Source organism: Mastomys coucha, unplaced genomic scaffold (genome assembly GCF_008632895.1).
Source record: "Mastomys coucha isolate ucsf_1 unplaced genomic scaffold, UCSF_Mcou_1 pScaffold15, whole genome shotgun sequence".
Classification (NCBI taxonomy): Eukaryota; Metazoa; Chordata; class Mammalia; order Rodentia; family Muridae; genus Mastomys; species Mastomys coucha.
This window is the reverse complement of record NW_022196897.1, coordinates 160,176,281-160,201,318: the sequence shown is the minus strand read 5'-3', so window position 1 is coordinate 160,201,318 and position 25,038 is coordinate 160,176,281. Positions and strand designations below refer to the sequence as shown.

The 25,038-nt window shown below is 48.8% G+C and overlaps 2 protein-coding genes across 2 annotated transcripts in view; one reads left to right on the top strand and one right to left on the bottom strand.

The window, feature by feature from the left end:
* The window catches only part of Apcdd1l (APC down-regulated 1 like), a 10,458-nt gene extending 6,574 nt beyond the window's left edge, over positions 1-3,884 (top strand). Inside the window, 5 exon segments of the mRNA XM_031373287.1 lie at positions 703-805; positions 3,127-3,263; positions 3,265-3,521; positions 3,524-3,703; positions 3,706-3,884. Of these exon segments, the coding sequence (XP_031229147.1) occupies positions 703-805; positions 3,127-3,263; positions 3,265-3,521; positions 3,524-3,703; positions 3,706-3,884 (856 nt within the window).
* Positions 3,885-12,861: 8,977 nt separating this feature from the next.
* The window catches only part of Vapb (VAMP associated protein B and C), a 44,897-nt gene continuing 32,720 nt past the window's right edge, over positions 12,862-25,038 (bottom strand). Inside the window, exons 4-6 of the mRNA XM_031372913.1 lie at positions 23,195-23,275; positions 21,454-21,630; positions 12,862-19,079 (exon numbers count right to left, since the gene is read on the bottom strand). Of these exons, the coding sequence (XP_031228773.1) occupies positions 18,921-19,079; positions 21,454-21,630; positions 23,195-23,275 (417 nt within the window). The 3' untranslated portion in view covers positions 12,862-18,920. The remainder of the gene's footprint in view (positions 19,080-21,453; positions 21,631-23,194; positions 23,276-25,038) is intronic.

Genomic DNA, 25,038 nt, shown 5'->3' with positions numbered 1-25,038 from the left:
GTCAGGAACTCAGAAATCCGTCTGCCTCTGTCTCTGCTACAGTTAAAGATGTGTGCCACCACTGCCCAGGCCTGCCTCTGTCTCTGCTACAGTTGAAGATGTGTGCCACCGCTGCCTGACTTTTTTTTTTTTTTTTTTTAAATGTGGTTCTCAAGAGCTGTTTGAATCTTGGGCCATCCAGCCATCAGGAAGCATACACTGAGTGCCTACTGTATACTGTACACTGTACACTCAGTTGCAAAGCTAGCTGGGCAACTTCTGCCTCCCATAGCAACTGCTTGTAAGAAACCCAAGCCCACCTGCCTTCCTTATAGTTTTCAAGTGTTCCCAAAACCCAGAATCCAGCAGAGAAGCAACACGGCTGAGCAGAAAGAAACTCAAGGTTCTTTCAAGATGATTTCAAAATGAATCCCTTTCCAGAAAACCACCTATGCGGCTCAGGCCTTCATCCAGAGGAGGCGAGTTGATTACCACTCGACCCCCCAGTCCCCTCCCCCCCCCACACCTCCTTGTTCGAGGAGACACCATGAAGGCTGACCGGGTCCCCTCTCCTGGGAGGAGTCTAGGGGCCACGACCCCTTCCCTTCCTGCCACCTGGCCAGTCCCGGTGGCCTCCATAGGCTGGAAAAGTGATTGAGAAACAAGACACATAGAAAGATGTCATTGCAGACCAGCGCCAGATGCACAGACGTTAAATTAAAGGTCTGGGAAGGGGGAGGAGGGTCGTTTGAGGGAAGGGAATGCTGCAGTCAAAGAGCGCCTCTGCTCTCGGGGGCCGAGCCTTGCCTGCGACCCAAACCAGATGGTAAACACTGAACATTTGTAGAAGTTAATTTAAAACCAATTTGATCCCCAAATTTATCGCCCAGATATAGAATACTAATCAATCAGTCCGTGCTCCACCACAGTCATCCGGGCAGGCACCACCTCTAGGGCTTAATTAGAAATTGGTACGTGCCATAGGAGAAATGGCTTGGTGGAATGGGCTCACATCAGTATGAAGTTGGCAAGTGTGAGCCTGGGGGCTTTGTCTGTTAACACATAGGCCTCTGGCTTCTGTTGAGGACACCCTAGAGACATTCAATGGGGACAGGAGCATTGTGTCATCCTCTTTAACTGCCCCCAGAACAGGAAATGCCTTTTCTGTCCCCTCACCCACCTGCTCTGCCCCAAATCACTTATCCCAAATGACCAGTCAGCTCCTGCAGTGTCCCTCTGCACAGGGATCATACACATATAAGTCACGCATGTGTCCCTGTGAGTATGGCAGGAAAGAGCTACTCGGTATTATTTCAATGCTGTGCATTTGGTCCTGTCGATACACATTAGTGTGAGCACAGTTCAGAATGTAGGTTAAAAGGCCTAAATTAGAGGGAACTCTTAGCACCAGCCAGCCTCCCAATCACCAACACTCTGGCTAACTGCCATTGCCTCCTCCATCACAAACAAGTCTGCCGCCATTTACCAGGGTTTCAAAGTGCCTTCCAGTCCTCCGGGTCAGAACCGCGCCCCCTGCCCTCCCACCCCCCACAGCAGCTAGGCCTGATGGTGTTCACCTGTCATCTGAGCCCCATGGAAGCAGAGGCAGAAAGGATTGCCTGGAGCTTGAACTCAGCCTCAACTATAGAGCAAGGCTCTCTCAAAATAATAATGAGAGATAATAGGAATAAGAATAATATCCAGAAATAAAACTTGATATAGGGTCATGTGCTATAGAAACAGAACGTCAGCCTCCTCACAGGAATAAATATTAATAGTAAGAGCTTTGCCAGGGTGACCATCCAAACAAGAAAGAAAAGATGGCCTCCCCCCTGCCTTTCCTGCTCGGGCCTCAGTTCTGTTCCCTCAGGAGCAGCAGGAACAGGGTTGCCTGGCAGCTCCCAGGTCAGCGCTCAACAGTGGTTATCCCAGGCTATCACGTGCTCAGAGAAGGCTATGCATCGACTTCTGGACAGCATCTCCCTTTAAGGAAAGAAGAAGAAGAAGCGAGGGAGTAGGGGAAGATGGGAGTCTCTGTCTGGTTCTCTTTCAGCCTCTACTAAACTTTTTCACTCTAGAATGTAGACGAGCCGCTTCCATCCAGTTAGATTTAATGTTTCCTGTCTATGGTGTCTACTCACCTCAGCCAAGCCGAGCCTGGGGTGACGTCAAGTAATGAAAAGACAGAAGAAATCCTGCAAGAGTGGAGTCTCCAGTGCAACTTCTTTGGTCAGTTGTAATAAAAGGCTGGAGGCAGGGCATTGGTGGTTCACACTCTTAATCGCAGCACGTCAGAGAGGTAGAAGAAGAACCAGAGGGGTAAGGCCCGGCCGAGCCACAAAGCAAAGTCCAGCAGAGGCAAGGATTGGCAGGCCAAGAAGGTAAGTCCTATTGACAAGTGTGGGTTCAACTGGGAGACTCTGCCTCAAAAGATGGTGACATTCGATATGAGGAAGCCACCCCTTGTCAACATGAAGCCTCCACATGTGCCTGCATATGCAGGAACATATGCCCTCACCCCATACCCACACATACACCATACATACAAAACAAAAATAACTGTGCTGGCATTTCTCCCTGTACAGAGGACATTCAAACTGCTGTGCAGCTCTGGGGCAGGCCCTGCAGGGCTATGTGCAACTGTGCAACTGTGGACGACTGTGGTAGGCCGCCTGGCCCCTGAGTTTCACCGTCTTCTGTCAAATGGTTGCAGGAGGGGTTCAGCAAAATCCCCCAGCATTAGGCCAGGCAGGCAACCTGGGTAGGGCTTCCTCTAAATCTGGGGACTAACCCACATAGACTTCAGCGGGTTTCTCATTCATTCAGCAAGCATGTGTTTACGGGGAGCCTGGGGGTTGGCGGAACTCAGGACCTCAGCCTAGAGAATTTTGGTGACTGGGCAGGGCTAGAGGCTGCTTTACAAACTTCAGGCATTGCTCTGTTGGGCTGAGGTCCCCAGGGAAGAGGGTGACTTTGCCTTCTAAGTCTAAGGACGCCCAAGAGGCCAACCTGAGGGCAAAGACAGCTGACAAGCAGTAAGTGGGTCTCCCTTGCACCTGACTAGCCTTGGGGCCCTACACTGGGAGACCATTCCAGTTGATGCCTGACTTTCCCTGCTTCCTGACCACTCTGTTTCAATTTTGGCAGCACCACACTCGGCCCTGCCTGGATTGCAGTCTCGTTGCCCACTCCGACAAGCACCACCTGCCTGTGCTGCCTTCCCGGCCAGCCCTGCCACTGAGCCTCAGTGGCCACTGGGTCATCGTGAGCTGTGAGGCAAGGCCTGCTGTTCCTCACACAGTGTTGCAGCTTTGATGACCACCAACACTCCTGGGAAGGGTACTACCGCCATTTCTCTGAGCCTGCCTGCCGCCAGCCTCCCTTCATGGTGTTTGCAGCTGGCCACTACTCCCGAGGCAGCCCATCCCCCAGGGTCCACAGTGGCACCGAGCTGATGTTTGAGATTACACAGGCCCATGTGACCCCCATGGACCAGGTCACTACAGACATACTCAACCTTCCCAAGCCAAGCAGCTGTGGTGCCCAGGGATCTGGTCAGTAGGTACTGAGAGGGATGTCACAGCCACCAACGAGTGCCTGCCCTTGGGCATCAGGCTCTTACATGTAGAGTATGAGCTGTTCAAAATGGAACAAGACCCTCATGGGCAGAGGCTGCTCTTCATGGGACAGAGGCCAACAGATGGGTCCAGTCCTAACACTCCTGAGAAACATCCTTCCAGGCCCCACTGCTGCTCTGCAAGAGGCAGCCCCAAGAAGTCCCCAGGCCCTTACAGCAAAGGCCTCCAATGCAGAAGCTCCCCATTGAGTGGACACCGTATCTTCCTGTCATCTCTCTCCCCATGCTACTCCTGACTCAAGGACTGGCCCTCTTTGAATGGCTATGACATCAGTCTTTGACTTCCTGGTGGCCCCTTGAACACTGTATGGCCCTCCTACAGACACCTGCCTGGCTCTGTGTTGTCACAGCATTATAGGGGAAGGACAGATCTTCTCCATTGCTCTGCCTTGGATGGACACACGGCCCTTCCACTTCTAGTCTAGCCTGTATCCAGGGGGACACACCGCAGACCTGGATACGGCTGCAAAATGTTGTTTCTAAAACCCTACTGCTAGTTTTAATCCTGTCACTGAGGCTGGTGTCAGTCCACGGGCCCTTCCTCGCCTTGGGTATTAGACAGAGAGAACATCCTATGATGGTGCCCAAGGTGCTTCCTTCCGCTTGGCCAGGCTCTGGGTTGCGGTGTGGAGATCATTAATTTGAATTTAGCAATACAAACTCAAGCCAGGGCATGAATTAAAGATGCCGCGTGGGGCTTTCAGTGCCTCTCAGCTCTCTGGCGAAGGCCTTGTCTCTCTGGGGCCAGCCGGCTTTCTTGAGCTCTGCCTGTTGGCATCTTTAGGCATCTGCCTTTGCTTCTATAAGTCAGACCTCAAGCTGGCAACACAGCACACGGATAAATCCCATCCTTCGGGGCCACAGAGCGCAGAAAGAGGGCTTGATCTGAGCTGAGACCTTGGCCTCTCCCCGTAGGCTGCGGCCTCTAAGTCTCCCTCGCCCACGCCTAGCGCCCAAAAGCTTAGGGCTAGCCAAGCAGGGGCACAGTCCACGGAGGAAAGCACAGCTCTTCCTGGAAACTAATTAATACTAATGATGGCCGCAGCACAATGTGCTCTGTAATTAGCCCTGCATCTTCTTCCAGAATCTGCTGCTGTCAACAGACGGGAGGAACACAGCAAGCGTCTTGAGGACTGCCCCAGGGGGAGGTCAGGGCCAGGAGGCTGCAGAGCCACATCTGGAGGCAGGACCCAGAAAGCCTGACCCCCCAATGTCCTCACACTGTGCCGCTAATATGACTGGTTCTCATCTGCTCAGGGGCTGTCATCGCGGTGGGGACCCTGCTCATAGGCCTAAGCTTCATCTGCACACTGTGAGATTAACTGGTGTCCTAGTGGACTCAAGGGTTTTCAGGACTGTGAGCCACTTGTTCCCAGCTCCTTCTGCCTCCTCCCACCCGTGTCTCTTATCACAGATCTTGAACAACCCTATATGAGGCTAATGATGCATGCAGAGGAAAGCCCTTGGCCTCTCTGAGACAGTGTGTGGTTCAATCAGGCCAATGAGACTGCTCTAACTTATTAGCCATTCTTCTTGGGGGGAGGGGGAGCACCAAGTTAATATTCTCTGTGGGTCTCAGACAGCTATGAGTGTTCCTGGCATATTTACCAAAGTACAAAAAATAATTAGATTATTTACAGTCCTGGACTCCATGGCAGTGGGGAGGGAGGCTAGCCCTGTGGGGATGACTGTAGGTGTCGAGGACACAGCCATGGCTGAGCGAGCCTCTGAGGCTTGAAGCAACCATGCCAACGTTCATCATCAAATTTAAATCTTTTAATAAAGTTAAACAGCCTGAAAAATGTTCTCACTGGTTATTAAAGTCAACCAACGAGGCTACAGTTCCAAAGACAAGTGGGAGATTAGAAGAAAGCAGAGGTGAAGCCCAGCCTGCTGCATCCTCCCAGGGCCCGCTCCCTCATCCCTCCATTGTGCCTCCTGTACTCAGAGCACCACAGCTCTGGCTGTCTGCAGCCCTCAGCCACAGCTCCCCACACATGCCCAGATGCATCTGCATCTCTGTTTCTTAATCACAGAGTGGGGCTGGCTGGGGACCTCTGCCACATGTCCTCCCTCAGGCTTTCACGAACATCATCTCCTCATGAAGACCAGCATTAGTGCCTCCCCCCACCCCCAAACATCACCCCCTTTTCTCCCTTCCATCCACCATCGACACATGTTGATCAGTGTTAGAAAAGCTTCCAATGTATTTATGGCTATGTTCTAGAGAATGTAGCCCTATCTCAGCACCTTCTCTGTGGGGTTGGAAGTGCCTGGTGGAAAGGATCTCGGAACAGGGATGACTCTTGAGGATGCAGAGACTGGTGAAAGCCGCTTGTGGCCTCCCTGGGTGGGAAAGGCTAAAGCAGTCTCTCTGTAGCTTCCACATGGAGCCCACGCGGCACAGAGAGGGGAGGTTTCCGGATAAGCTCAGGCTGGGATCAGCTGGATCCCGAGGTCAGAGGCCAGGGGTTTCTAGGGGGCATGTGGGGGGGCTTCTTACTGTAACAGGGAAGGTCATTTGGAATAGCTCAGCAGGTCCTGTGCCACCTGGTTGGGTACACTCAATCAGAGGGTGTGTCTGGGCTGGGCTGCGTTAGCTATGCCTACTATGGAAATAGCTGAGGGAAAAAAAGCCTTTTAGTGAAGAAGTGGTGGGCAGAAGCCAGGGCCTCAGAAACCCCAGGCCCTGTCACCCTGGCAGAGAGAGACCCGGGAGCATTCTCCTTGGCAGAAGGGAAGAGCCTAGTCTTGGCTGTGAGCAAAACAAAACAAAATTAATGTTCTCCACTGTATGTGCAGTCACGTTGAAAGGGCGGCAAAGCCCGTGCGGTTGATAATTTCACAGTGCAAGTCCCAGGAGAGCAAAAGAGCTTTTTTTCTTTTTAATAAAAAGTTTAGATTGTACACAGCTCTCGAAGGCCCATTAGCTACCAGACTCTGCTTAGCAGAAGACGTTGTTTCTTTGCTTTTCTCTAAGCGAATGTGTTTAATCTCCCAGCGGTACCACCGAGCGGAGAAGCAGCATGTGCTGCTGACGTGCGGCCTCTCGGTGTGTCCTCTCCTGGGAGCCTGGGTGACTCAGGCGCTGGCTGGAGCCTCTGACGCAGGTGGAATTACATTAGGGCCCTGGCAGGGGCCGGTGCAGGGCCATTAGTCACTGATGAGGGCTGGGGGTAGGGGGTGGTTCCCACTTACAGAGGTGGGCTTTGGGTGGCAGTCGTCCACCTCCCGTCTACTCAGAGGTAGTCACCTGAAAAGATGGAAGACCCACTTCCACAAAGGACAGAAATCATCCGTCCACACTGGAGGACTCTCCTACAGTCCAGGCAACCCTCTCCTCCATGCCAGCCTTTCTGTGGCCATCCCTGTTTCCCCCCCCACAGCGTTCAGCCCACTCCTTCCGGCTCCTCCAGCCCCTGCTCAGCTGGGTTGTCGCCCCCTATGTCTGCATCACACATTTATCAACAACATCCTGTTTATTCACACCGAGCTTCAGAACAGCAGACCTCCTGTCAGGGCCCCTGCTGGGCCTCCCGTGTGCAGTGTCACCTGGCCCTGCAGGCGGGAGCTTACCGAACACTGGCTGAATGGGTAAATGCCGCAGCCTGTCTGGAGGCTCAGGATGTGGCCATTAAGTACCTACAAGGCCTCCTGCAAGCTGGCTTCAAGCACTCTCGGCACTGTTTTTTCAGAAAGCATGGACAGAGCCAAACCCAGACATGAGACCTGGAGGCCACTTGGCTTTCTTGGGGTAGTTGTTTTTAGAGCATCAAGGGTAACTCCTGCCTCAGATCAGGAGGCCACGGGACCTGGCACTGTCCCAGACATCCCAAGCCCCATGAAGGAACCATAGGTCGGTCAAGCCTCCTGCCCTGGCCCCGAAGCCCTGCCCCACAGCAGGTGACTGGCAGAGGGCTCCAGGCCATGCAGCCCCCATTTAGAAACGACGGTGTGCAGTCCTTTTGAGAGCCTCCTCCCAGTGTGTTGCCCTTCCTAGGGCCGTTTAGTAGTCAATACCTTAGTCCTGCAGTATCTTTTTAATTTCTTAGATGAAGGGGAAAAACTAACAAGCAAAGGAGGCCTGGTTTGTTAAAAGAAATGCAAGGAGGGAGTCCGGCTCTGAGGTGAGGGGAGTCACGCCATGTTCGTTCGTCTCCCTCCACTTCTTTCAGAAGTTCTAGGCTAAGCAGGAAGGGAGAAAAGAACGTGGCCAGCAAGATGGGCGTGAGACTGAGCGCGGGATAGGTGGTACCTCATCCCTGACAGTAGGTCTTGGAGAGTTGAATTCCTAGGGTTCAGGGTGAGGCTCAGAAGCAAGCTCATGTGTCACAGGTTTGGGCCTAGAGAACTGGCTGCCTGGCCAGCTCAGGACAATGGAAGAGCAGAAGGGCTGCGCACAGGGTATCTGTGCAGTGTTTCTAAGTGTGTAAATTAAGGAGCTGCGGCCACTAGAGCCAGAGAAAAACCAAACATTCAACCCCTTGGATCCAGTGACAACCAGGAGCAGAACATCATGCTGCAAATGATACAGGCTATGAATCAAACCCTAGTGTTAGATGGTGCACAGTGTCCGGCTGCCCACAGAGGAAGGGAAGAAGAGCATGCAGCCAGGTAGCAGATGGAAGATTTTAACTCTTTAAATATGCACAAAGTCGTGTGCTAGACCGCACAAAGGCCTGTGTTTGACCCTTAGCACCACAGAAAACAGAGAAGAAAACAAAACCAAAAAAACCTGCCTTCCCCAGCTCCTTTGGCAGGAAAAAACAAACATGTAACGAAGAACAATTATGTCCCTAGAGGAAAAAAAATCTACATCTGCTAAATATGGTGATGAAATAGGAGGGACAGGAGTTCAAGGCCAGCCTCAGCCTTGTAGTAAGTTGGATATTAGCTTGGTTCACAGAAGACCCTATCTCTAGAAATAATTCCCAAACACCAAACACACACTAAACTCCAATGCATATAGCTAATGCCATGTATGTGTGTGACTGTGTGTGTGTACATATAGCTAATGCCATGGATGTGTGACTGTGTGTGTTTAAGAAGCATTTGTCACTCACAAATACAAACTGGGAAAGAAAGAAATCTTGAAAATTACAATATGCAGGAGGCAGAGACAGGTGGATCTCTGTGAATTGGAGACCAACCTGATCTATATAGTGGGTTCCAGACCAGCCATGGTTATATTGTAAGACTTGTCACCAAAAAAGAGAAAAAAAAAAAAAAGCAGAAGAGTCAAAAGTAGAGTCGAAAAATTCCCCAGGAATAAACAGCAGAAATGTGGGTGACATTAGATTTTTTTAAAGGGGACCATTAGAAGTGGAATGATGTTTTCAAAATTCCCACTGGCATGGGCAACCTTGACTTTTGTACCCAGTAACTATCCAGTCAAGTGTAAGGACAGAATGGGACAGTTTCCTGTATTTTTCTCAGAAAAATTATGTCCCACATATGCCTTTCACAAAGGCATATTAGCTTGGATCTGATAAGGGATGTGCTTTTACAAAAGAAGTAAAAGAAGAAAGACCTAGCTATTCCACTCCTTGGTACTTACCCAAAAAACTCTATGTCTTACCATGGGGATATCTGTACATCCATGCTTATTGCTGCTCTATTTCCTATACCAAAAAAAAAAAAGTAAATAAAGCAAATTTAAAAGTGGAACCAACTTAGATGTCCATCAACAAATGAATAGATAATAAAAACATGGTGTACATATACAGTGGAATATTATTCAGCTGTAAACAAAACGGAAATTGTGAAATCTACAGGAAAAATGGATGGACCTGAAAAGCATATTAATAAGCAAGGTGAAAGAAAAGAAATGCATGTTCTCCCTCATATGCAAATCCTAACCTAAATCGTGCATATATAGTTATATGTAAATGGATGTAAGTATGGGCATACATTAAAATTTAGAAAGGAGACCAAGGGGCTAATAACAAGAAATAAGGAAGGACGGAGTGCAGGCAACAGATATATGAGTTCTGACAGATGATCTAAAGTTATTTTTTTCTTTCTTTTTTTTTTTTTGGTTTTTTGAGACAGGGTTTCTCTGTGTAGGCCTGGCTGTCCTGGAACTCACTCTGTAGACCAGGCTGGCCTTGAACTCAGAAATCCGCCTGCCTCTGCCTCCCAAGTGCTGAGATTAAAGGCGTGCACCACCACGGCCCGGCTAAGTTATTTTTTTCTAATTTCGATTCAATTAATACATTCTTGTGTGTGTGTGTTGGATAAATGAATAAAAATGCAATTGATGTCAGAAGTATAAAAGTGAAGCTCCTGGCTTCAGAATGGCTGTTGTAATTGTTCAGAAGTTCACTGAGAAGCATGGAGGTTGGGAAATGTTTGAGGGAGTTCCTTAGACCCGCTGTGCACTGTTTTCATTTAGTCAATTAGAATAAAGCAATTTCACTTATTTATTTCAAAAAATACAGTAAGGAAATAACTAAATAAATCAGAAAAGGGAAATGGAGACCTAGAAGAGATGCAACCTGAGAGAGAGCCAAGGAGATTGACTAATGACAATAAGTGGAGTGCATGGGGTGTCAGCACAGACAGGGGATAGAGTAGGACCGCTAAATACATCTGGGAAAATTGATGTGGGTGTGTGTGAGTGCAGAGACTTACCTGTCAGGGTTTGATGTCACACTCATTGGACAGGGAAACCTAAACCAGAAAGACACTAAGATTCAGCGACTCCAGTGAAAACTATGGGTTATAAATAAAAGGTTGATTCCCGGCACTGTGTATGTTCAGTCATAGAACAGGACACTAGCATAGCCAAACTCTATGGCATAATTCTTTGAAAGGAAGGGGAAGGAAAGCTGTTGAGAGACTATCCAATGCCTTATCTTTCATAAGGGAAAAAAATCAAACAATAATAATTTCTGAGCTGAAATATGCATGATATTTGGAACTGAAAGAGCTAGTCTGGAACAAGTTCTGCTTGGCTCAAGGGGCATGGAAGCCCAGGGTGATGCCGCCTGCTGATTTTCATTTCATGGTCATCGGCTAACTTAAGCTTTTTTTCTTTTTTTATTATGTACACAAAAGGCCTTGGTATAAACAAGCAAAGTTAATCACATACCTGTCTATCCACACATGTGTATATAGTCCAAATTAATTCTAACAACATAAAGGGCAGATCCTGATGAGAGGGATTTTTGAATACTTTGAGCAAGCAAGACAATGGACTCATGGCTTGCAGACAGAGAATGTTGATAACAGGAGAATATAACACTGGACAATCTGACAAGGGACAGCCTCCACCCTGAGTCTATGGGAAACACAGAAGGAAGGAAAAATGGGTCAACAACCAGGACCCAGCCTTGAGCCATCAGCCTTTCCTCACATGCTGGCTGACTCAATATTGGTGGCTGGTTTTATCATTACTAATGGAAACTATTTCCCCTGGTCAGAAGCTACACTTCAGAACAGCACATGGCTGCAGGGAGGGGGTTGGCACAGTGGGACTTGGCTTTGAAAAGCCTCCTGCCTTCCTACACATTTTCTTAACGTTTTTTTGAAGTAGCAGAAAGGTCCATTTTTCAAAAGGTCTGTAGCACGTATTTTGTGTTTCTTCAAACTTTTACTCTTTCTTTTCTTCTTTGAAGTGATTTTAGTGGTCAAACATTGCTAAGAAAACAGAAACAGAAGTTCTACTTGAAAAAAAGAAAGCTCGGATTGTAAGTGCAATTCTGGGGTGTTTTCAGTGTCTGATGGGCACCCCACTCCCATTATAGGACCCAGCAAGTTCACAGATGACAGCTTCATCCCCTAATGCATCAACAAGAGACCCAGAGAGCCAGTGGTTACTTCTACAGGATAGCTCCACTGCTCCAGCTCCTATCCTGACCCCCAGGACCTCCCCACCCCACCCCCATTCTTCATCCCTCCACCAGGAACAGGGATATGATTTTGCTTTTGGTTTGCAATCTTACTGAACACCATGGGGGGAAAAGATCTACAAAGACTCAGGGAACACAAACAAGTTTGGGCCAATGCAGTTACCGAGTTCTGGGTACAGGGTATGGGTCAGAGCAGTCACTGTTGACCCTGAGGATCATCCCCGACACACACACACACACACACACACACACACACACACACACACTCCTATGCCCTTGGGTGCAGTCTTCCCATAATAGGGGACAACCCTCTCTACAGGAACAAGCATACCTGCATCCCTTCTTTGCCTTCACTGTGGGTCTTCATGGCCCTTCAAGTCAGTCTACTCATGCACAGTAGCTCACCCCAGGCAAATACAGGCAGAAGAAAACCAAGACACCGCACGCGTAGTGAAGCCTGTACATGGCTGTATGAATGTGCATCTGACAGCATGAATGTGCCTGCTTGGTGAGAACCAGCCATTGTTGGGTTTGAACAGTAAAACTTATGTGCACTTTTCAGATGGGCAAAGGCTAGTGTAAGGAGATGATCGGTCAGCGAGGAGACAAGGGAGTAGCTCAGAAGGACTGAGACAGCAGTGCTGTCCTGGAGGTGGTGGAACTAGATACCTAACTTCAAAACACAGACTTCCCTTGTCCATTCGCTTACTATGGGCCAGTCCCATGACATCAGGGATCTTCTGCACAGCAAGAGCAGAAATGGCTTCAGGACACTACAGCTGGCTGGGTTCTGGGTGCACTAGACAGAAGGAAAGTATCAAGTAACAGCAGCAACTCTGTGTGTGCTAACACAATAGGTCTTCAAGATACATTTCCAAGAGGCCAGCTGCATGGCAGAGCGGGTGGAACACAATCAGACCATCTCCAGAGAAAGGGAGTCAGTGGAGAACCGCCTTGGTTCTGTATCCTCCAGTCTTGTGACTTCTTACCTTTGGCACGGGTTACTTTTGCAAAAGAGGTTAAAACTGCCTTGGTGAATGTTTTCACATACACTTTGGCTTTCAAGTCTGTCAGGGCTCAAAAGGCAGAGGCCAGCTCATCTACACTGGCGGTGACAACAGCCTTGCCTCCCCAACAGGAAGCTGGGAGAATGCAGAGGACCACGTGCAGAGGGGTACCACTCCTGGGAAGTTCCTCAGAGGCAAAAGAGGAAGCTGATCAAAGTCATCTTAAAGTCTGGGTTCTGGTGCAGAGACCTGTGACTTTTATTTAATCCAATCTCCTCCCCTGAAGAAGCAGGGAGAACACAGAGCAATGACTCCTGGTACACTCTCTGCAGCACACCAACATTCTCAAGTCATCCATTCAAAATAATTATACGCAGAAGCATCATTTACATGTATTCAGAGCACACAATTTATTAACATTATATGGAGACAGCTCATACGAAAGTTTATGCCGCGGCAGGGCAGGTTTCATCAGACCAGTATACAACATGTGAGAACTCTGGGTGAATGGCTCTTTTGGTCTGGACACTAGAAATCCGTTTCCTTCCCTCTGGGAAATGTAAAGTCAGCCGTAAAAGCACAAATTTATCACACATCAGACAACCAGAGTGCACCACGAGAAAGAATCCTTTCCTGCTCTGCTTGTGTGAACAAGTCCCATGTCAGAACAGGAAATACAGCTTAAAAAGCATAAAGGAGAGATCAGGAAAGACCAGTATTCTAAAACATCCCTTAAAACGCTCAGTCCTTAAAATGTTGACATACACTGAGGTCAGAATTGGCATACACAGTCACAGGCTGCAGAGATTTAGAGATGAGAATGGATGTAAAACCGATGGGGAATTACTGAGACTGTGTCTCTCCTCAATGAGGAGGGGGCAGTGATGGAAACATTATCTTGTGTTTATTATAGGAAGTTCCAAATGCCAGTAGTTCATATATTTTATTTAAAAACCAAACCAGAATAAACAAAAGAAACGCCAGCCACACACACACACACACACACACACACAAAATGAGGCCTGATGCATTTTGCATTCGACTTAGACGGCTTACCAGTCAAACACCCAATCGCTAAATGACTCCTGCTGATTATTTTCTGAGCACCTCATCATACGGAAAATAGAGAAAGCATTTTAGGAACGTCTGCTACATGGATCATGAACAGAAGGCAGTTTTGTACACATGGTTTCACTATCACAGACAATAAATTCTGGCCTTTGAGGCCATGTAACAGACTCAATGGGAAAGGGCATTTTTTTTTTCTTTTAAATAAATGCTGCACTAGAGGGCTAGCATCTGAACTTAGTTTACTTCTAAAAAGCAAAGAGATGGGAATGCAGGTAGCCCATCCGTAAAAAAAGATGGAGGCCTTTCTGTGTTACAGGGAGAGCCGGTGAGTCGATGTGTGGAGCGTGCATGATAATTTATCATGTCTGTAAGCCACGTAAGCGCTGCACTCCTGTTAGCATGGAGCCTTAATGAGGTTGTGTTAAAGGATCGGATTTGTCTCCCATAGTTGGTGTCTTCTGGAGGGAGGCAAAAAGGATCAGGTACTCTGTTTTATTTCGGCCAGCTATGGCTTTTGAGCATCGGGAGATGGAACTGCAGCTGCAGCTCCAGCATGCAATGGCCCCGACAGCTACTGAGGCTCATCAGGATGCAGGCAGAACAGCAAGGCAGGGTACCTATCCTGCACCCACATCCATTAGTGAGATGATTAAACCCGCAACAGCCCTCGCTGCAATACAGCAACTGTAATAGGGCATTGTTACAGGATCAATGTTTCCTGGTTCCAAATAAAGAGCAGCAGCGTTTATAGGTTGCAGCACTCAGCGACCAGCAGCCGCTCCCCTTCCTAGAGACATCTTTTCATCAGTGGAATCCACACTGTGGAAACATTCCACGTAGCATAACTGCGAACATTTGTAGTGAGGTGAATAGCTGTGTTTTTTACTGTTAGCTTTCTTTCCTTTTCTGTAGAGCAGAAGCAAACATCTTCTAATACATTAATTCCATTAAGGAAAAGAAAATTAAGGTAATTATTATATCCACCAAAACCACCTCTCTACCTTCCTGGGATCTCTCTGAACCCTAATACACAGATGTTTGTGTGTGTGTTATGCCTTTGAAATTGTTCTTATGTACTGGGAATAAATGAAAACAACATGCACACTGCTGTGGAAATAGCACTAGTCCCTTCCCTTAGGGGCCTGGCTCCCTTGTGCACTCCGAATAGTGAATATTCTTAGTGGCTGAGCCTCATGTGTTGAGCATGAAGTAACCGTTGGAGGGCAGGGAGCCAGGCAGTGATCCACTCACAGCACCCAAGCTGCCTGCGCCCTATGCTCCTGTGACTGTCGCCTGTTACTTGTTCATGCATTTCTCCACAGGTTTAGAGGGAGCCCAGACACCATGAGCTCAGCTGCTTTCAAACCTCAATAGGCCACTTCTAGAATGCCACTTTTAATGAACTTCTCTCATTCACATTTAATTTACAAGTTATGAGGAGCCTCCAGACACAGCAGCCTCACCTCACTGAGACATAGTGGTAATTTTCTTTCTAAAGCTTCCACAATTCCCCAGGCACATGGGCAGTGAGCAAAATGGAAATGACCATACGCATTCATCATGTGGAATGTGTGCAGGCCACACTAGAGCCCTGGCTCTTCCTGCTCAGCCTGGATACACCAGCTGGATCAGGGTGGCAGACAGCATGGCTGGTGAGCTGGAGCAAACACCTCCCTCTGCCTTGTTCCCTTCACTGACTTGAAGGTCTCCAACAAGCAGTGTGTTAGCATGTACACACAGGTTGGGGCTGACTTAGTTCAGAACTAAACGGTTGCCCACCTTAATGCACTGGGGCTTTTTTATTCCACTGTATAGGGCAGAGCCTAACGTGAGGTTTTGTGAGGTGCTCTGCAGCCAGAGTAGTGTTGACAAAGGTTCCTAGAGGAAAGGCCTTTTCCATGTCTGATCAATCAGGCCAGGGAACCCCGAGGGAGCCATCAGGCCATGATCCCCGAGACTGATAGCCAGGCCTCCTTATGCTGTAGCCATCCATCTATGCTCTGCAGGGGACCTTTAAACACAACTGCATTTCTGCTTGGCTTTAAGAAGCATTCATTCTCAGTAACAGCCGACAAGGCCAAGTGTAATTAGGATGAGCCTGGTGCCTGCCTTCCTGTTACTAACAAAGTTTTACTCGTCCCCTCTGTCACAGTAGACAGAGTCCACAGGAGACAGCTGCCACAGCAGCAATAGGAACATAGGCCTCTGTCTATACTGGAGGAGGCCTGGGAAGGAGAATGTCACTCAGGTATACAGAATGACCTAGATCACAGGACCAACTGTCCCATGGCCCAGTCTCTCCCTTAAAATAAGGGTTTGGCAAACTGTAACTAGAAATTTGCACTTGGGCCAGTTATTTTTCAGAAGCCTGAAAATGACAAATGATACTGCATTTTGGCATGGACTCTGAGTTTGAAAACACTAAGATCTGTGTGCAAAAAAAAGATACAGGCACCATTTGGGAACTGTCAAGCTGCTTACACACAGCACATATGCTACACACAAACATACAAATGCACACACAGGGCTTGTTTTCAAATTAATCTGAGGGGCTATTTAGCTCTGGCTGCATTCAGTTCTGTCTGACTCAACACAGCCTGCAGGCTGGGCGCTGCTATCTTCACACAGCAATGCTGTTCCTAGGATTTGTTTGAAAGCAGTTAGCTTTTCACGGCTCACTGGAGGCTCTTCATCCCCCCTTCTGTGTTATGTAGGTATAAGCCGTCTCTCTAGGCATAAACTGTCCACTGGTAAAAATCAATTTTGATTTTATCAGTATTTATTACTGCTGGTGCCAGCAGTTTAAAAGACCAGAGAGGGAAAACATGCAAAGTAGGAGGAGAAGAAAATTAAAGCCAGGGCCTCACACGGCCGGATAATAGTGCTCGTTGTCTCTAAGAGGTGCTCTGTCTCTTTCCAAGCTTAAATTATCAACTTGGAAATTCAATCAATAGCAGCTGGTGGGACTCTGCTACTGTATCCATCTGTAAGCACGGTGGCTGGTGCTTAAAGCCAGGACACTTAATAAGGAGGGGCAGCAGCCCCGTAACCATGGAGGACTTGTCCTGGCTGCCTCTTAGCTGCCACCTTACTAGCTCTCAGTTTCACACCTTCTAGGACACCTGACTCTGTTGTCTTTGAGACAGCAGAGTTGTGGTACAGAGAGTGACACTCACCTCCTCTAGGCCCCAAATGTGCAGAGCTCTCTTAGAGCACACGTGAAAGTGCTCTTCCTACTGACACCTCTCTTCCAGCATTCGTTAGTGACCGGATGACCCACTGTGCCTTGCTAACCTTCCCAGAGCTCCCATCATCCCCTTGGTCAAGAAGCCCCCAACTACCACACTGCCAGTCATCTCTCTGAGGACAGGCTTCCGAGGGCCACACAAAGGAAGAATACCCTTGTATGTGGAGTTTTTGTTGTTGCTGCTACTGCAGAAGTGTCTGCACCCTCTGGCCTGCTAAGAGCATTGTGACAGCGCACACACAATCACCTTCCACAGCCCAAGCCGCGGCGGCTTCCAGACATGCTCTGACCTCAGCAGCTGGCTATGCATCTCGAGTCTTTCTGGCACACAGAGCCACCCCTTAGGAACACTTGCAGACCCTGACTCCTGTGTCATAGAGCTATATGACACTCCAGGTCCTGTCAGAGGCGCTGAGTTACTCCGTCCTCAAAAGCTGCAAAAGAATTACTGGCAGCACCTTAGACTGCTGAACCTCAGTCCACCAAGGAAGCGAGGTGGCAGCTCCGACCTCACCCTCAGCTCAGCCATACCTTCCCTTCCTCAGGTCCTTGGAAAGGACCTGGAAACTGCTTAGCATTTCCTGAGGGTACCTCGGGCTGCTTCCCGCCCAGCGCCGTCTCAGCCGTCTCCAGGTCCCAGCTGCCTACTCAGGCCCAGCAGCAGTGTGGTCCCAGGTGTCTAGGCCAGTCTTCCTTTAGATGGGCTTGTCCTCTCAGGCCCAGGCCTGTCACTGAAGGGCCAAGGTCACAGAAGGGGAAGGACAGCCGGCCTGAGATGACTCCTGCTGTTAAGCTGAAGCCAACCAAAATATAATAATAAAAGTAATAGTAATATATGTGTGTGCATGTGTATACAGATGTGTGCAGAGTCAAATCATTACACATGGGTTTCCCACTGATAGAGCTCATTTTAAAATCAACCGTCCATAGCACGCTAACGATGACTGATAATAAGAACCCCACACAGCAAATGTGACAAAATGACAAAAGGACTCTGAATTTGGGGCTTTATTTTAATCTCTTCCTTTAATATGCTACATAGTTGAGCAGAACTGGATCGGTCTTTTATGGCATGAAATTAATTCACAGTCGAGACTCTTCATCACCAGCAGATGCTGAGGGGCTCCCCTACCCCTACCCCACCCTCTCTACGCCCTTCACCCTCTGCAGCCTGACTCATTCATCCTGAGAAGGGCAGGTCAGAGCTGGCCTATGTTCTAGAAGGATGAATGGTAGGGCAATCTAGAAGACTGGGTAATCCAGAGCTGACTGTCATTACAAAGAGCATCCCTCCTCAGGACAGCTGTTACTGACCTACAACAAAGCACTTCCTGACTCAGAGCCTCCCCATCCCTCAGAGCCACAGAGCCCACAGCAGCAGCCGCTCCTCACTGGTGGTCTGCAGCACTCACTGCCTGTGCTCTGGTGACAGCAGAAACACACGAGATGAAATAGGTTAAATAAGCATCAGCCATCTCCGATAACAACTCAGTTCACTGCTCGAACCAACAGTAATTTAGCTTGGTCCCTTCAAGAGAACAGAGCACAGACTTCGATTTCCCTGTGTTGGACCCGTCGGTCCACTCATGTCTCTCCCACACGACCTACAGGTACACAAGATGTGGCCGCTGTGCAATGCACTTTGGCTCCTGCAGCTCTGTAGGCCTGAGGGGACGGTGCCTGGACAGAACAGCAGGCCTGGGGAAGCCACCTAGGGAAGGAAAGACAGCTCACCCCACCTCACAGGACGCCCATTCCCACGGGCCAGCCCCAACATGTGAGGAAGAGCCTCTTGCTTTAAGAGAGTGATCTAGCAACACGTGCCACGGCCTACCCGAACTGAATGTGACAGCTACAAGATGCCACTGTGGTTAATCACGGCCCGGCCTACGGCAACAGACCATTCTTTCCCCATCCATTCCCTATACATTTTTAACTTTCTAAAAGATCATTATATTATGCTATATTTGTGTGTGCATTTGTGTGTGCATGGGAGGGGTATTTAAAGGCAAGACCTGTGAGATGCCGTCATACATTAATTTCTTTTTACGCATGGTTATGATAAATTTAAATCCCATGGTGTGGTAGATCCATCAATCCAATCTGCCATCCTTCGCATGCGGCCTCTACAAGGCAATCTTCCCTATAATGACACCGACGATAAAGAACAAAACCACCAGAGCCAGCAGCCTGGCACTCAGGCCTTCCTCCTTCCCGGTGGCAGCCAGAGCCGCCATGGGGCTGTTGCTTGGCAGCGCCTTCCTCACCCGAAGCCCGTCTTCTTCCTGGGGGAACAAGTACACATTTCAGAAGCAGCTCAGGGCTAGGCAGACACAATCCAGCCAAATGGCGCTGTCAGGACCCTCCTGGCCTCTGTGTTCCTAACAGAGCTGCTGGCTTTGTCTCTCTCTAACACCAACCTGAAAACACCCCTCAACTCTCCATGGGCCACAGGAAAAGGTCTGCAGAGGGCAGCCAGGCTTTTCAGCCATGTCTTAGCCTCACCTCTGTCTACCTGCAGGCCTGACCTCTGCCCTGTCTTGAACCCACAAGTTTGTTAAATCAACTCATCTCTGAGTGAAATCCCATGTAGTCCTACAATACAAACCAGCTATCTAATAGGGACCTACATACCTTGCAGTTCTGGTGGTTTGGAACAGGTCTAGGGGGACTGCCAAATCAAGTATTCCTCCAACTTTTAAACACATACTATGAACATCCACTGTCACGACAGGTAAAGAGGAAAACCTTCATTTGCCTTCCGACTAGCACATGGCTTCAGGCCTTCACACAGACACCAGACCACACCCACCACAGTCCCCAGGGTACGTGAGAAATGAAGTGGCTGTCTTCCTTTGCTTCTGTTGCCCCCTCCCGAAGGCCCTGCGGGTTCCTTTAATGGCCCTTCCCAGGCCCCAGCTCTGCACAGGCCCAGCGCCAGGCTGCTCCATCCTGACACCCACTGCTGACACTCTCCATCCCTTTCCTCTACTTCTTTCTTATCTGCCAAATACCAAGTGGAGTCTCCCCATGATCTGCAGCTCTCCGCGGGCCTACTAAGGACATGGGTTGTAACCATCACTGTCTTGTCTCTCCCTCAGCCCCACTAACAGGGAGCTCCCCAGGGCAGCCTGCTTATAGCTGAGCCCACAACGCCTGGCATACAGCAGATCTCACTAAAAAGGCAAACGTCTGGCACGATAAAGCACCCCACCCCACCCCCACCCCCACCCACATGAACATCAAGATAGCTCTGATATTATTTTAGAGATATTCTGCTCGTGGGCAGGGCCAGCATCACAGCACAGTGATGAATGAGCTGCAACATTCGGTTAACTTTAAAAAAATGGGCACAGCTAAATGCAGCATTTATTCGATTGGGTTTACATAGAAGCTATCCCACCTATAGATCACTTTAAATGGTGCAGAACTCTGTTTCTGAAGAGAAAGAAACTCAAAGAGAAGCTTCTGCAAAGACACTGAGGCCAATTCCAAGCTGCCATCCTCCTGCATCTACCTCAGAGCTAAAGTAGGGGAGTCAGCTTAAAGGAATATGCTGTGTGCATCTGCTGCCACAGCAGGCAAAGAGGGGAAACCTATTACATGCTTGGCTGGTGTTATCAAGATTAAGAACATATAGGCCTCAGAATTTAAGCTACAACTGAAGTTTCTGTACTCAAGTGTTCAGGTATATCCACATCAGGTATACAAACATCAGGCATATCCACATCAGGTATATAAACATCAGGCATATCCACATCAGGTATATAAACATCAGGCATATCCACATCAGTTATATAAACATCAGGCATATCCACATTAGGTATATAAACATCAGGCATATCCACATCAGTTATATAAACATCAGGCATATCCACATCAGGTATATAAACATCAGGCATATCCACATCAGGTATATCTATATCAGGTAAATCCACAGACTGATGCACAGTTCTTCTGTCACAAGTCAGTCAGAGAGATGCTCAGCAAATAGGCCTGAGAGCCAAGACTTCGTGCAAACTGTGTAGACAGCAACAAGGGCTGCTAGGCCAAGGGAGCCTCTGCCCCCCCCCCCCGTCAGTCTGATGTCGCTACCTGATGATGCAGCCTGATGTCGCTACCTGATGATGTAGCCTGATGTCGCTACCTGATGACGTAGCCCAGCTACCGTGCCTGTGCCTTGGGCTACAGCCTTGTCTCCTGCATATCTCCACCAGCCCCTCACTGGGCCAGCAAGGTACTTTCTTCTTACAACCTGAGAGCAGCCTGAGGAGCCTCTACTGCCCAGACCCACTTAGACTTCAAACAATAGGGCAGGATTTGGCATCTAATCAACATGACCTGGATGACACACAGTGGGCTCTGACAAGACCCATTCAAAGAACCAACTCAACTTAGAGCGACAGGGGTGGGTAGACACCAGTCAGGCAGGCCGGTTGAAGACCCTTTTGAGAGCTGGAAGAAAGGTCTGCAAATGTGTCCCCTTAGGAGAAAAAAGTAAGCAAATGCAAAGAAACAAAACAAACCCTCTAGGCTCCCTCCCCCTCCCCCACTTCCCAGCTCTGACCACTGGGCCCTGCAAGAGAGAGAGAGGAAGAGAGAGAGAGAGAGAGAGAGAGAGAGAGAGAGAGAGAGAGAGAGAGAGAGAGAGGGTGTTACCTTGAGCTGCCTGCTTTCCTCCCGAAGTCTCTGCACCTCGCCCTGCAGCCGCCTGCACTCTTCCATCACCTTCTTTACTTCTGTGTCATCGAGGGGCGATGTCAGGGACTTAGCGGCCGCCGGTGCTTCTGTCTTGGATGCACTTGTAGGTATAATTTTATTTATTTCTACATCATGCTGTTCAGACAGAAATGACAGCCCAAGTGTTACCAACTATGTCAGAAAGGATTTTATGCAAAGTCGTCCTCAACACACAAGGCACAAGGCAGCATTTCATCTACACTGTACAAAGTCACATTTATTGTTTAAATGGATCACTTTATCTAATATCTTGATAATCTAAAGCTACCGGGCCCTAGAAATTATGAATAAGGGCAAATAATGAAGTTGGGCTGAGGCTACAACTTCAAGGAGGAGAAAAAGGGCCATGATATTGCACTATCAAATTCCTGCCATGCAAAAATTAGCATACTGCAATTGTGCAAGCTCAGGAATTATCAGCTACAAATTATCTTTGCAGGAGAGCTGAGCACCCCAGGCAGTGGGGGCCTCGGGGGATAGAAGGCCCAAAGAGTGCTACACATAGGCCACCTACAAGGGAGTGAGGCTGAGGGCAGCCATGCTGTGAGTCAGCTCAGCTCTGCTGGGGGTGTGTTGGGGGTGTCACACACCCCTCTGTTTCCCTGCATAAAAGGGGCCAGGGTACCCTCTTGGAGGATGAGCTAGTCAGTGGAAACGGGGCTAGGAGGCACTCAGGATGGTCCCTGAGGTTTCAGGCAGCAGTTTGAAAATCAGGCATCTAGCTCTACCCTGTTCCTCACAGCAGGGAGGCCTGGAAGGCAGAGCCCAGGCTGAGCCCACTTATCATGGGGCTGGGGTCAGGATCCACATCTCCCTGCTTGTAAGTTAACTTTCCTGAAACAGGATGCTACTCTCTCTCCACTCAAAGAACTAAGACGCCAGTGGCTGATTACAGAGGAGAAGCAAACACGGCCTAGCTCTGACCCCAATCAGCTGCATTCTTGGTGCTCATTACGATCATGTGAAGAGACACTGCAGAGCATTGCCTCCTCCCAGCATCTGCCAGCCATCACTGGTCCTCATGAGGGCCTAGATGAAGTTACCACGGGGAAAGGAGCACCCAGGGGAACAAGGGACAAGGAGGGCTCCCAGAGGGGCAGTGGGCACACAGCAATGACTATGAAAAACTGGAGGTACCCCTAGTGTCTAGAGAGCAGGGTCTGGTTCATGCCTGACACTCCACAGTACAAAGGATGCTGCTCCCCAGTTAAAAAAAAAATGCCAATCCAGCACAAAATGCCAAAAGCACTGGGGCAGGAGAGTCTCTCGTCTCAAGGCAGGCCTGCACTGAAGTGATGTGTGGTGATGGTGAAAGAGGGATGAATGCTTGGGGGACACTGACAAGGATGGTCTGAGAGTTGACCACCTGTCTGATGATAAAGGCAAAGTCTTCCATTTTGGCCTCCCTACTTTGCCATCCCAGGATTCATGACCTTGGGAGCAAACAGGCTGTACTTCTCAAGGGGAAACTGTTTCCGGTAGCTGGTTCCCCAAGGTTGACTTTATAAAGCCTAGCTGTTGACTTCAGCTTATTTTTTCTTTCATACATTACAAGGGAGGAAAATAATTTGCCAACTTAAATCTTGGTTTCACAGGAGACGGCATGCAAATAAGTATCAGCTTGCAACATTCGATTACTGTTAAGTAGAGACATACTTACTGGTTTAGCGCTTTCTGCTGGCAATTCAAACACACATCTAAGCTTTGAATCCATAAGGTCTTCCGGTTTTGCCTCCTTCCACTAAAACAATTTAAATTTAATAATCAGGGTATTATCAAGCTGCTGGAAGAATAATTCTCTTCTATAACTGACAATTTCAGAAAAATACTCTTAATGAGAAAGCCCTGATGTATATCAAATAAAGAACTTAAGTCTGCTGAGATTTCAATATTTTTAACATGACAAGATTAAATGCACCAGCTCTTCTGAATATTTATCACACTTTGCAAACCCTGCGGTCTTGCTGCCAGGCTCCTTAGAGCCTGTCCGAGCTCACTCACTGCTGCTGCATGGGCAGTACAGACCGGGGAGCACAGCCAAATAGGGCTGCCCACCCCCTAAAGGCAATTCCAGTCTCCTTAAGAAAATGAAATTTACATGACAGAGAAACACTACCTAGAGAGCTGAAGGATGAGTATCTAGCCCACCTTGGCAACCGCCAGTGGGGCACATCCGCCATCCCACTAGAGTGGCTGCATCAGGGTGGCCCTGCCCAAGCTACCACAACCATCAATGATTTTCTGGTATGTGCCCATCACTGATGTCTCCATTCAGATGTGGAAGATGGGAATCCAGGAAGGGTTGAGAATGACAGGCCAGTAGAGCAGCAAGGTGACAATTTGGAAAAGGGAGACACCCATCCTCACCCTCCCGACCATGGATGGCAACTAGGGCCTTCAGTTTGTCTGGCACCAGAGCACTGCCACCCTAGATGTGGCATAAGCAGTCGATGAGACAGCACATCCCCATTCACAGGACCCAAAAGAGCAGAGAATTACACAGGAATACACCAACACATGTATCTGCTTTTCTGTGCAAGGTCCGTGATTGTGTGCCCCCTTATGAATCAGAGAGGATCATGGAATGGCCAGCTCTGGGTGCTCAACGCTAGTGAGCAGGACACTCAAGTGGTCTCAGAGATCTGCCTACAAACTACAGGGCAGACAGGCTTCCACACTGCCTGAGCCAACTCATCAAACCACACAAGAGTGGGACAAGCCAGAAGTGACATCACCTGAGTATGGGCCATTCTTACCCCCAAATTTGAATCTGAATTTAACGAGGAAATAATCAAAGCCCTTCAGACCCACCGACCTGGACCCTAAAGTCATAAAACTCAAGGTGCCGTGGGTTTTTAAAAACCATAGGCCACTCCAGAGTACTCAGAGAGTGCTGGATGGGTGAACCCCTTTAGGCTACTGATGACTCTAGCTCACTGTACTGACTGCACAGCACTACACAGTAAGCAGTGTCCTTTTCTGCAGGGCTCAGGGAGAGCCAGCAGCCATCCTCTTGTAGGCAGCTAGCACAAGAAAGCCTATGACAGCTCAGGAGCAAATGTCCACACACAGGACATCGAGGCAGAAACAACTGGGCACTGCTCTTGGTTGCCTGCATGGTGTCGGCTTAAGAGTTAACACAGGCTCTCCGAGCAGCAGGGCCTGGTGTGGGAGAATCAGCAGTCACCTGCATCCAACTCAGCTTTCACTCAGTGGGGCACGTCCACAGTGCCCTTCAAAATGTGCTGCCCAAACACTTAAAACAGTTATTAAAGAACAAGCTGCTGAGAAATAAAAGCCCCTTTATCAACCTGCAGCACCCAGCCCTAATTACTTGGGTGACGTGTCGGACGTGGGCACACTCTCCTCAAAATCCTGTGGGCTGCATTTTTATGCCCACTTCACAGGTGGCCAAAACCTCAAAAAGCATTAACAAAGCCTGTTCACAACAGACCACAGCACTAGTAAAGACAGGCCTCAGCCTGTTCACAACAGACCACAGCA